At 41.3% G+C, this 13,842-nt stretch overlaps 1 protein-coding gene across 1 annotated transcript; it reads right to left on the reverse strand.

Annotated features, from left to right (window-relative positions):
• Window positions 1-3,273: 3,273 nt before the first annotated feature.
• Window positions 3,274-13,364, reverse strand: COX7A2L (cytochrome c oxidase subunit 7A2 like). Its single transcript, XM_074989603.1, has 3 exons — window positions 13,208-13,364; window positions 5,708-5,842; window positions 3,274-3,551 (listed from the first exon to the last, which is right to left on the reverse strand). Exons 1-3 carry the CDS (start codon window positions 13,277-13,279, stop codon window positions 3,408-3,410), a joined length of 351 nt encoding a protein of 116 aa, XP_074845704.1. The 5' UTR covers window positions 13,280-13,364; the 3' UTR covers window positions 3,274-3,407.
• Between the last annotated feature and the right edge of the window lie 478 nt (window positions 13,365-13,842).

Genomic DNA, 13,842 nt, shown 5'->3' on the forward strand with positions numbered 1-13,842 from the left:
TAATTTTGAGAACACAGAACTCCATGCAATAACATTTTTATGCCAAACACCCACGAAAATTTTCTTAAAAATTTTTTTTTCGGTCCGACAATGAACAGCAACATATACAACAAAAATATAATGAAGTAACTTAATCAGGTATCATAGCAATGAAAAAAGTAACATATCTGTTTTTAATAACAGAAAATACATAGCACCAGTGTATTTTTCCTAGTGCTCATGGCACACCTTCAAGTTATTCATGGAACACAGTTCAAGAGACACCATGGCTATGTCTACACTAGCCAAAAACTTTGAAATGGCCATGCAAATGGCTATTTCAAAGTTTACTAATGAAGCGCTGAAATACATATTCAGCACTTCATTAGCATGCGGGCAGCTGCAGCACTTCAAAATTGATGCGGCTCGCCCAGACGGGGCTCCTTTTCGAAAGGACCCTGGCTACTTCAAAGTCCCCTTATTCCTATGAGCAGATGGGAATAAGGGGACTTCGAAATTGATGTGGCTCGCCACCGTGCAGCTTGTCCAGACAGGGCTCCTTTCCAAAAGGACCCTGCCTACTTCGAAGTGCCGTGGCCACCTGCGTGCTACTGAAGTGCTGAACATGTATTTCAGCACTTCATTAGTAAACTTCAAAATGGCCATTTGCATAGCCATTTTGAAGTTTTCGGCTAGTGTAGACATGGCCCATAATAAACTCTGATCGCTTCCTTGAAAGGATAGAGGGGCAAGCTGGCCTCTCAGAAATGGAAGGTAGGCTCACCTGGCCAAGAAAGAGTTCCTAGGGTTTATTGTTTCCAGAGCAAGACATGAGCTACCTCTATCTGAATGGTTAAAGAGGTCAGAAGCAAAAGAGCTTTCAAATATGTGGAGCTGGCTTTTATGTTCGAGGGGCGAGAATACCTCTCTCATTGGAGGAACAGCCAAATGAGGCAGCGGGGAGGAATCATTCAGATTTTGTTTTTTTCCTGTTAGCTAGCTGGAGACAAAGGGTTTATTTTGGCACCATCATTGATAACAGTGACTCCTTTAGCATATTTCTTTTCAATCCATTCAGGTCTGCTGGAACCATGCACAGTCAGAGAGGAGCCAGGGCAAGTCAAAAAAATGATCTATTTTAAACACCTGGTACACTTTCCTCTTGGATAAGACTTCCCCTGCCAGATTTTATTTTGAGCAGTGTAACCAGGCTGCAGGCTAGGCCAGTCATGAGCGAAATGCAGATGGAAAGGGCAGGACTAAGGCCCATAGTCTCAAAGATACTTAGGTGTCTAACTCCCATTGAACAGAGATTGAAGTGCATGCTTGATGCACTGGAGACAGTTAACTCTGAGTTCAGGATTCTCACCTGTGACATCTCCCCTGGCATCAGGGCCTAAGGGCAGCAGCTTGTCCTCTCATAAAAAAAGAGCTCCCCTCTAGCACACTGCATATTTGCAGATATCCACTTTATGCACGCAGGTATCTGCATATGCGGATCAGCCAACAGATACAGTCATAGTCTTCCTGTTGCCTAATTCCCCCACACCTGAGAGCAGTGGAGATATCAGAGGCCAGAGCAGAGAACTGTGGTGCATTGTAGGGCACATACAGGACACCGGTGGAGGCTAACAAATGCAAGTTAAAGGTATGCTGCATCCTCACTACCCTTCATTTGGAATTTTAAATTCCAGCTGAACACTGATTTTAAGCTTGATTTTATGGACCACTAAAATTGACAACCAAATGGAATTTACAGTGAGGACAGGAACTTGGAAAAAAATCAGGCTAACTGATTTTAAATCAATTTTATCTCAGTGTAGATACCTTTGGTTTTTCAACTCTCACCTATTCATCAGTTCTTTATACTCAGAGAAGTAGCTGTGTTAGTCTGTTTCCTCACCAAAAAAAGTCATGTAGCACTTTAAAGACAAGAAATAATTCACTAGGTGATGAGCTTTCATGGGCAGTCCCACTTCAGCTCATCATTCTCAGCTGATGCAGCTCCATTTCCACACTGTTTTCCAGACACAAAAATGGCTTTTAAAAAAGCCAGCCATGACAGTGTATGATTTTTAAACACCTGCAGCCTCTGAAATATTTGGTTAAAATTACTTACTGTTGCACATGAAAACAAGTTTGGAAAATGGAGAGAAGTAAAATTTCCAGTAAATACTGGAAAGGGCCTGAAGAAAGAAGAGGACTTGTGTCTTCTGTGCAGGGAAGGTGGGCTTTGTGCTGGTTATAAACAGGATTTGGAGGAGGACTAGGAAAATCTGCAGGCCTACAAGTCTAATGGGTGGGAGCTCCGACTAGGTGGCTGAACAGCATGTGTTCTAGGACAAGGGTGAATTTTCTTCTTCTCAAATACTTGTGGTGCCAGCTTCAAGAAGGTGTCAGGCTTTTTTTCCCCTGGGGTGTTGGGGGGAGTGGAGGGAAGAAGGATTGAACTGAAGGCTGAGAAATAACAAAATATGCCAGCCTTTCACAGAAGAAGGAGGTGATATTTTCTTTTAAGGGCTACTAGTGAGCCATTAGGATAATTGTGAGGTTTACAGACTCTAAAGGAGAGCTCTGCTTTGAACAAAATAGAACTTAAGTTTTGAAACATTATAGGGTCCTCTGAAAAAAGAAATGAAGTGACTTTCAGATCTAAGACATTTCACTGTTTGTGCTGGTGTATTTATTCCACAGTAAAAACAACTATGTAAAAAAAAAAAAAAAAATACATAATTTGACAAAAAGAAGTGGACAAAAACCTAGTATAGGTGGTGTTATGATAGAGAAGTCTGCCTAAATGCAACACTGCTAGCAGCAGCTGTGTTTATATGGAGGAATAAACACATAGGATTAGATTTGGACACCATAACCCTGTCACATTACTCATTAGTTGTACAAATTTAAGTAACTGTTTCGATCATTAATGCTATATAAGCCTTGGCAGGTGTAGCATGAAATGCTTCCAATGAGAATTCTGAGTGAACATTATGACAAGAAAAATAAGACTTGACATCACATAGTAAATTATACAAGTGACTTATTGCTTATGTAAACCCCTAGTACCCCACATTTCCTTACCCTTGAGAGAACTTGGATGTTAAGTTACAGCTCAACCCATTAAGTTTTCATTTCTAATTTAACAGTTGAAAGGCAGGGTGCATATTTTACCACCAGAAAGTGCTCAGAGGCAACTGTACACCCAGTTGACATTTGGTGTGAGAAAAATTACTCAAGCAAAGCTAAAAGAGCAAGCAAGATGAGATTTATCTTGCTTTCCAAAGCATTAGAAGGTAATCATTTTCTTAACATCTTTATTGAAGAATTCACAACATATAATCAGAGGATCAAGTAATAAATCCAAAGAGGTAATATATATATTAACTGTTCCTGCACAGAAATGCTATTAAGTCCCTTTAGTTATGGTTTATTCACTTCCTGGATTTTGGTTGCGAGGCTTTGTACAGAGCAATCAAACAGTAAATGGTCCCTCCTATTGTTAGAGCCATAGTGGTCCGATATAGCAGCTGATCAGGAATGCCTCGTTTTAGATGTACTGGCACCCCATCAGCCTTCTGTGGGAGAAGAAAAACACAGCAAATGAAAAAAGGTTGAGCAGATTATGTCACTGCAAAAAAGCTCCTACAGCAAATATAAAAGTATTGGAGATGGTTGAGGATGAAGGAAAAAAAATCCTACAAACCCTCTATGTAAACTAATCCCAACAAAATTTTGGGTTTCATCCCCTAAATGCAGCAAGGAAAGAGCAGGCTGGTTTTATTTTAAGGGCAGCTGTTTGCTTTTATTATAGGTGCCTGGCCAATTGTAGACAAATATGCTTGGAATATCTTCCAAAATCATCTCTCAAAGCCACTTGACTGAGAAAGAGGACCAACTACAGAACTGAAGAGGATTAGTATAAATCAAATATTGTCCACCAACTCAGTTACACATTTCAAATAACTGCACACTTTTCTTGCATGCATTTTAAAAATCAACCCCCACCCCCTGCACCACTCTCAGAAAAAGGTTGTGAAGTTTATTTTTTTTAAATGAGAACTCCATCTCCTGTTCCCAAAGAACTTCTTAATCCATGGATATAAACGTAACGGCTTTGGAGGACACTAGAGCCTATTCCACAGGTTGAGCAACTGTAAACATTTAAGTGGAGTAATTTTAAGTTGTTTATGAACACCAAACAAGCCACTGATCATGCAGTTTGTTCCCTGCATTCAACAGCTTTGTTGGACCATAATAACTGACCTGAATGCAACAAGCACTTGTAGCAGGGGTTTTAAAAAAAAAAAAAAAAAAAAAAAAAAAAAAGTAGTTTCCCCTTTTCCAGCAGATATCCTGCCAGTACAAGGATGCCTGTACCGTCTCAATGTACTATGAAACCATGAATCCTCACCTGGGCCCTACCATATTCATGGTGATGTTTCCCCCACCCCCCCATAGCCAACTGCCAATTATGGTCTCCCCTTGTGAAATCTGGTCATGTGCTTTTACTCTATACAAGAAGTCTGCAACGCATGGCTCTGGAGATGCATGCAGCTCTAAGGATTTTTGTGGCTCCCTGTGCTATAACTGCACAGTAAAAAAAAAAAATATACCTCTGATTATTTTTTTTTTTTGGTGAATGTCTAAAAGCCAGACAAGTATCAGAGGGATAGTCATGTTAGTCTTGTTTTTGTGGATAAAGGAGTCCTGTGGCAAGTTATAGATGAACAGATTTTTTGGTGCAAAACAAAGTATCTAAACAGCCAATGTTTCAAGATTTGCTAACTCCCCCTAATATGTGCAGTGCATTGTGAGATGGGTCCCCCTTGTTCTTAAAACAAGAGTTACAAAAAGTATGGTTGGATGTCATTTATGAAGAACCATCTCATTCACATATGTTGAAACTCTTGAATTATTGATTTTAAGTAAACAAATATAAAAAATGGCTCTTGCTCTTTGTTTCTGACCTCTGCTCTATACTATAGTGATTTCAGATGGAGACTAGTATTTTCTCAGATGGGGGGGTCCTGACCCAAAAAGGAGTTGTGGGATGAAAGGGGCCCACAAAGTTATTTTAAGAAGGCAGGAGCCTTGCCACCTTTTCTTCTGCACTGATTTCAGAGCTTGGCAGACAGAGATAGGTGGCTGTTGGCTAGGTATGCAGCTCTGCGTGCAGAAGGGTGGCAATCCCATACCACACCCTCCTTACCTCTGCACTGCTGCTCACAGCAGTTCTGCCTTCAGAGCTGGAATCTTGGCCACCAGCTGCTGCTCTCAAGCTGCCCATCTCTGAATGTATCACTGTCACCAGCAGCAGCCTAGAAGCAAGCTTAGTACCACCACCACCCTCTCTCCTCCAATATCCTTGTGACTGCTTCCTCAAACTCCTGTTTGTATCAGGACCCCTAGAATTACCTCACCATGAAATTTCACATTTAAAATATGCTATGACCATGAAATTGACCAAAATAAATAGTGAACTTGGAAGGACCCGAATTATCAAAGCTACAAACGTTATAGAATGTTATGACAAATACAAACCCTTTTTAAGAGTTTCAAATATGAATATCCTTTGGACCAAATGTTGCAGAATTTGACTTATACCAATACATACAGACCCTTTGGTGCGAGCCCACTGATGCTGCTACCCAGGTGGAATGGAGGGTAGAATATAGCCCACTATCTTAACTCCTTTTATTTAAGATTTGCTCGTAAATAAAGCTTTTCTTGCCTGAAACAGCTTTTGGAGGTCTGGCACCTTGTTTTTACTCAAATAAGAAACAGCTGCTGGCGAATCTGAAGCAAGTTTAGTTGGCGTTCCAAAAATCAGAGCTGGTGATTCTGTTGATACCAATGGCTTGAGTCCCTGAAAACAGAGTTTTAGAATTGAGTACCTGGATATTTAACAGCCGAAAAGAATGTACTGCTAATCACATTGCGAACAAAATTACCACAGATGAGAAGGCATTACAGGCAGAAAGTTAGCCTGGCTACATACACCTATACTACAAATAAACTGACAGCCAATTAAAAGATACTGGGGGGATGAATATCAAATTTACAGTTAGTTCTGGCTCAGGATTTGAAAGTTCACTTGCCATTTGTAATTAGAGATGATATAGTAGATTGGCTTAGTTACTGTAGACTAGCTCCACACCACTGTACACTGAGCAGGGAAAAAAATAGCAAGAGAGGCATCAGACATCAACGGGTGCCGAGCCCATGGTTGTTGCTGATGAGTCAACTTTTCATGAGACGAATGCAGTCTCCTGCCCCCCACCCCCAAATCAGTTTTTTTTTTTGTTTTTTTTTTTTTTTAAAAGCTGTTAGCTCCTATTGCAGAAAAAGCCTTCCAAATGTGAAGTTAAGGTCAACTCAAGTAGAGTTTCCCTGAAATGGTTACCAGTCTGCAATACAAGCAGAGTGTCTCAAGACCCAAATTCTACCCTGATCCCCTGCTGTTCAGGCAGTGTAATTCTTCAGATACCTGAGGAGAAAGAGGGGAGAGCAGGACTGATGAACAAATGAAGTGCTGTTGGCAGTGATACACATCTTCATTAAGATGCGGCAATGGGCTGTGGATATGGCTTGAACCATCTCTACTTTTGTATGGGTACAGCAAGTGCTGGTGGATATGAGGGGGACACTTAGGCAGGAATAACCACTTCTTCCAGCACATAGCTGGTACGGCTTCTGCCACTAATCCCCAGCCCCAAAGTCACCCAGACAGAACCATAATTAAAAACCCTTTATTTCGGATCATGTTCTGATTTTATACCATAAATCCTATTTTCTGTACATTAAAGGTACATATTCTGTACATATTCAAAGGTACTGGTCTCCCCAGCTACTATAAGTTAGCCTCTGTTGCATGGAATTAGGTTATGCTTTCATGTGCATGCAGTATGGATGAAATAAATGAAGAAATAATGCAAGACCTGTAATTTATGTGGACACATAACAAAAAAAAAAAAAAACTTAGGGTTACTGCATCTGGGAAGATGAATTTAGTTTTTAAATTCAGATCTATACCAACATGACACAATGAAGTTGGCAAAATGCTGGCCTCCCTGAAGTAAATGGGAAATCTGTAGCCATCTTTACAGGGGCCAGAAGAATAGTCATACTGTCAAGATGAAATATTCATCTAGTCTGGTATCCAGTCTGACAGTGACCAATTCCAGATGCTTCAGAGGGAATGAACAGGTAAGAGATCCACTCCCAGCTTCTGGCAAAAATGAAGCCAGGAACACCATCCTTGCCTGACCTGGCTAATACCCACCACTGGGTCTATCCTCCAGGAATGTTGTTATCTAGTTCTTTTTGAAGCCTGTTACAGTCTTGACCCACAACATTCTTTGGCAAAAGAGTTTCAAAGTTGACTATGCATTGTAAACAAAAAAAAAGCAAGCCACATATTTGTTTATTTTAAGCCTGCTGCCTCTTAAGAGCATAGGGGTCACCAGATGAAGTTGCATTCTAAGGAGGAATTAGCTTCCTTATGACATTTTCCACATTAGTCATAATTTTAGACCTCAAGCATGTCACCCCCCCCCTCTGCACCTCAGTCATCTCTTCCAAGCTGAAGAGCCAGTCTTATTGACCTTCATATGGAAGTCATTCCCAAAGAGTTTGCTGCCTCTTTAAAAAAAGAGATAGTAGGCATTGGAAAATGTTAAGATGTGGCAACCCCATTTGCCCACAATAGTCAAAATACAGATGTTGTACCATGGATTTAGAGAGGCAATATGATATTTTCTGTCTTACAGATAATGATTCCCACCATTATTACCTTGACTGCCACTGCACACTAAAATGATGCTTTCAGGGAACTATCCATGACACCATGGCAGAAAGATCACAGAAACAGCTAATTTAATCCTAACTGTACACCTAAAATGATGAGATCTGTTTTTCCAATGTGCAACGCTTTGCGTTTATCAATATAGCACTTCATCTGCCATTTTGTTACCCTATTCATCTCCAGTCTGAGAAGTGGTAGTGTTCCTACCCTTTGTTTCCTATTCTTTAAAGTTACCAGTTCAGAGGATCTTCCCTCTTAACCCACAGCTTATGTTGCTTAACGGCCTATGGTGAAGAACCTTTCCAAAGGCTCTCTAAGATCCAAGTACAATATACCCATTTGAACATTGATGAAACCCTCAATGATAGACATGATTTTCCTTTTTGAAACCCTATTGGCTCTTCTCCAACAAGTCACGTTCATCTGATAATACTGTCCTTTACTAGTGTTTCAGCTAGTTTGCCCAGCACTGAAGTTAGGCTTAGCAGCCTGTAATTACCATGATAACCTCTGTGGCTTAAGTGCCACATTAGCTATTCTTCAGTCATCTCCCACAGAAGCTAATTGAAACTACAGGTTACACACCACAAGGTCAGGATTTCACCCTTGAGATTTCTGCAGTGCAGTTAGTAATACATAATGGAGGTCATTTTTCTATAAGCCAAACTGGGTAAAAGGCATTCAGCCTCATTCAAAAAAAAAAAACAAACAAACAAACAAAAAACAAACACACCAATCAATTGCAAATATTAGGTTTCAGAAGTACTTGAGTAAGCTATTTGAGAACTGGCTAAAAGTTGTTTTGTGATTGCTCTTGGATGAAAAGATGTTGAAGCAATTCTCAGAAATTTAAAACTCCTAAAGATAATGAAATGATTTTAATCACAAGTGAGAAGACTTATCCATTACCTTTACTGTTATGATGATCAGCATTCAGTGTAATTAAACCATTCAGCACTTTATAGTGAATAGGTTATTAGATCACAAATTTGGAGGTTTCTCCTTGTATTAACAAATTACTTTTCAGTCATCTATAGATTTACTGAAATATTTGTAGCCTTCCTCTATCAAGAGAAATGTAGCATTATAAACATAATGGACACTGCAAGTGGTACAGTCTAACAAACTGAATTCCCATGGAATTCTCTAGGAGCAGATCTACCAAAGGAATTGTTATACCATATTTAGCCAGCTGGTGACTTCCTAAGCCATGAACAGTCCTCCCCACCCTTTACTCTAACAATCTGTTCCCCCCAGCACTTCCTTTTTAAAGTTCAGTTTTCACTGGGAGGAAGCCTTCCCATTTCCCCATACTTACTAGACCCGTCAGGTCCTCCTCACAGAATTATCTGCTTCTTTCCTACATAAGTCTCAAATTTCTACTTATGCTTTTAAGGTCTGTTTTTGCTTGATTATTAGTTTGTAGTACTAATATTTTTATTTAATTCTCTGAAGTCATAAAGAGAAACCATTACTGAAGTCTAAACTGTATGGAGAGTAAGTATACATTAAAAAGTTACTGTGCAAGGAAGGCCAGTCAGATTTTCTATTTTTAATAAACTATGCCAATGTTTAATTCCTTTTGCATAGGAATATTTTACAGTTCATGCTGATATGGGATATCAGCAAAAGATGAGTGTCATTTTTCAAAAATCACAATGTTTCTTTATAAATACAGGAGTATGTGAGCACATCTGACTACTGAATTCACTCAATATGATGGGCCAGATATTTGAGCTTTACCACTCACAAAAGGGAATCTCCCAGTGGCATAACAGACAGCATTTTCCCCACCCATTCTCCTCCCTGAAATCCACACAGGATTTGGGGATCACATGAACAGAGTTAGTAAAGCCTGTGTTCTGACAGTCACAGTCCCTGATAGATTAACAGCAGGAAGTCTGGTGAATTGGAAGAGAAGAAAGAAAAACTGGGAATTCAGGTGAGACAAGGAATGAAACTGACACTGAAGGGGAAACTGATCTGTTCAAGTACACAGAATGAAATGGAACAGTGGGAAAAGACTGGACCAAGGAGCCTATAGAGCAGCGGTCCTTAAAGTGCAGTCCACAGGCTCCAGCCTTGCCCCTCACCTTAGCTCTCCAGCCTGTACACACCCTTTACATTATAGCTGTATATCTTTTTGTAAGTGATCCAGTAGACCAATATGAATAATTTAGAATGTAAATTATTTAGAGGTAAGAGAATGCATTTTATCATTGTGGGTAGTTGTGGTGGTCCACAGAAATGTTTACACTGAGCACCAAAAAGTCTGAGTACCACAGTCATAGGAGGTGACTAGTGGGAAATGCAGGGGGTGGGGGGAGGAACCTATACATTTGAGGGAGTTTGATGAAGAATGCCTCCTAATGGTAAGAGGTAAGACCACCAAATTCAGTATACAGCTTCCTCTTGTCATAACTTACAGCAATGTAAGGGTTTGTTAGTGACAGGAGAATGGGATGTGTCTGGAATGGGATTGTTTTTCAAAAGACAGAATAGTCAAAGCAAATGCAGTCCTCAGAACTGAGTGGATGTTGAAAGAGAATGAACCTGACTTAGAACTGCTTCTCAAACTTGGGGGGGGGGGAGGGGAAGCCACCACACTTTTTTTGAGTAGTGCGTGTTTTGTCACAGCTGAGTCAATATTTAAGGCTTGACAACTAGAAGAAAATATTATTGGAAGCCAAATTGACTATAGCCCTTTCTGATAAAGCATAGCAAGCTATAAGTTTATAGGGATGAAGAAAAATCCACAATGGAATTTCCATTTTAAATTACTACTAAAAAATTAAATGGAAAAATTCCTTTAAGAAATCTAAAAAAAGTCACAATATTTTTAAAATATGATCATTTACAGAAAGCATGGACATTGTCCTTGTTTTAAGGAAAGGAAAAAAATACAGAAGCAAAATTTGAGTTAAGGACCCAAGCAAAGCTGGGTAAATCTGTTATTAGATAAAAAAAAATTAAGTTGCACAAGTTACAGAATATTTTGAATTTGGGCCAGGGTAACGAATTAAGGGTGTACCATATCCAAACTGATTATAGTCATGTGGCCTGATTAAATCTTTCATTCTGCAAAAGTATCCAAAGTGGTCTTCCAACACCCATCATTTAAAAAAAAAAAAAAAAGCAATGAACACAATTGTGTACTTAAACACTTCAAATTCAACTGAATAGCGTCCATTTTTCAGTTTCAATGTTTTACTATGCACTCAAAGAAGTCTTTACAAGAGCTTCTGAAGCTGCCACTCTAGGACTTAGTCAACATGATAAAGATAGAACTTTAGGATGAAATTGTGTCATTTGCCCACAGCCTCATGCTACTCACATTTTAACAACACAGATGGTGTTTAGAAAGTGAACTTTAATATGCAACAAATCCACCAAAAGTGGATAACTCACTCAAAATGAGTTCAATTGAGGGGAGAGGGAAGATACATTGCTGGGGGGCGGGGGCCCACACCGGGGGAAGTTAGTATTACAGAATGTGTTAAGATCTAGTGATTTCATAAAAGCCTTTTTCTTAATATACATTTTAAAGAACTATTTGTTAAGAGCTTCATTCCAGAGGCTGAGCATAAACTATTAACTGAGATTACATCTACATTCTGGCAAAGCTAATGCCTGTGCATCCTTAAGAAGGAATCCTTTCTAATTGCTGTTTGCTCATTTGTCAAGTTAGTGACAGTCAAGTTTTCTGACTACAATGTTTCACAAAAAACAGGAATATCAACACTTGTCTAAACTAGGAAATTTTTGCTGGTACAGAAGTGTCACAGAAGTGATTCTATAACTACAACAGCTAAGCCAGGACTAAACACCCAGTGCTCTAGACTACCATCTTCTCCCAAGCAAGACCTGTTCTGAATAGCACTCCAATAGTCTAGTACTACTCATGGTTTGGGCCTAGAGACCCTACTATCTTCAGTGATCTTAGAGACACCCCCCCCCCAATTAATGCCACAGCAACCTCTCCTTATCAGCACAGAGCATCAAGTTTAGTGTAATTGCTAAATGTAGCAGGAAATCAAATGTATTTAGTTACCAACCAGCGAGAATCTCTCTCAGAAAGTTACTAAAGGACAAGTGCAAAACAATTAAAATCAATTACTTAAATCAACATTTTGTGCCTGGAGTTTTGTTTAAAAAAAAATCAAATCAGTGATTTAAAATAGCTTTGATTTAAATCCACCCATAGTGCATCAATTCACACTTAGCTCATAATTGGAAAGTATTTTTAATAAAAAAATCTTGTTTCACAAAAGTTGATGTCAGAGGAGTTATTCCTGCTTGCCCAGAATGAGGGAGTTTTTTCAGGCTTTGTTTGTGCTATATTTGACTGTATGTGCAAATCTGAGTACACCATGGACACCAATATAGCATACCTTAACAAGAGTAGAAAACCTCAAGCAAAGAAAAGGTGAGCACTCAAAGATAATAATTCAACCTTTCCTCTTCTGATTTAAGTGAAAACAGATCAGAACTCTTCATAGTTAATAAAAAAATTCTGATGTCTACATTTGAGAATTATGGCATCTGGGTTTGAAGAGAGACCAGTGAGTATGCACACTTTCACTAAGGCATCAGCTGTACTTCAAAGTAACATTTCAGTGGGCACCAGCAATGTTCCCTCTATTTTTTTCCATGCAAGTGAAGAATGAATGTTGCTGTGTGCACCAAGGTATATGCAGCAGAGCACCACCATTAGAAACATGTGCTACCGGCTATAGGCACTCTGCTAATCAGGCAGGCAGGCATTTGAATTTCTTCTGGGCAGCCGGCCATGTGCTCAGCTTAAGGGGCAGGCTAGTCACATCGCAGCACTTTGTCTGATTGCACACACGAGGCAAACTCGTGGCTGACGCCGAACAGGGTTTTTTTTTTTGTCTCCATTTGCAGACAAATGGCAGTAGGCACGTTTGGCTAGCAGAAGCGAAAGTGAGTTGCTCAAGCAGTGTTACGTTTCCACTACAAACAAGGTGTATGACCCTCCCACCACTGAAAGACAAACCAAGCCCATTTTACGCGCGGGTAAAGGCCGCAGCCGGAAGGATGAGGTGACTCGCTCAAGGTCACACAGCAGCGACCAGGAGCCCGGAGAGGAGACGAACACAGCACCCTGAGGGCATCACTTCCTACCAGACACCGCGGCACAAGCCACATAGCAACGACACACACCCGGCCCCTTAAAATCTGCCCGCAGTAAACCAGCTCCAGGGCCTCTTCCGAAGCCTGAGCCGGCAGGCGGGAAGGCGGCCGCGGCGAGAACTCTGGCCGCGCAGAAAGGTCACTCCTCTCCCGTAGCAACCGACCCACAGAAGTCTGCCTGCTCGCCCGTCCGGTGAACGTCGCGCGCACCACTGAGGGGAATGTCCCTCCCTGAAGTCCGTAGGGAGAGGCCGGCGCCAGCCACACGCTCACCTGCGGGGTGTAGGCGGCGGAGGCCGCCGCCCCGACCAGCTTCTGGGTAAAGCCGTTGAATTTATAATACATGGCGCCGGGCTCTCTGCACGCGCCCGGCCGCCCGCGACACGCTCCGAGAAAGGATCCTCCTCTTTCCGGAGGTTCCTGGGCCTGTAGGACCCCGGCCCAGGGAGCCAGTTTTGTAGAAGACCTCGCCAAGCGCCTGTCGTACAGGCCCAGAAACCGGCCAAAAACGGCGCCTAGAAGACTTCAGTGCTAAAGGCGAGGCCTTCTCGGATTGCGGGAACAGAAACGGCCCTCGCGTTCTTTAAAGAGCGCTGACAGGGGGTGGCAGTCGCCAATCAGGCAGCTGCTGGGCAGTCTGTAGCCTAATACGCCTGCGCAATTGAACTCCGGATGTGAGATTACAACCTTTGGCTCTCTGCCTCTGGGGGAAAGGCCCAAGAGCCAACCAATAAGCGACCGAGCGTCATTGAAACTCCGCCTCCGCATAACAACTGTTGCTAGCCGGGAGACGCGTTCTGTGCCACGTGTCTGCTGGCAACGGAGCAGAGAAGCTGTAGTCGGGGCTGGATCGAGAGGGCGCTGGGCTCTGAAAGGAGTTAACTGAGAGGGGAGGTGACGCCCCCGAC

Source organism: Carettochelys insculpta, chromosome 3, assembly GCF_033958435.1.
Source record: "Carettochelys insculpta isolate YL-2023 chromosome 3, ASM3395843v1, whole genome shotgun sequence".
In the NCBI taxonomy this organism is placed as follows: domain Eukaryota; kingdom Metazoa; phylum Chordata; order Testudines; family Carettochelyidae; genus Carettochelys; species Carettochelys insculpta.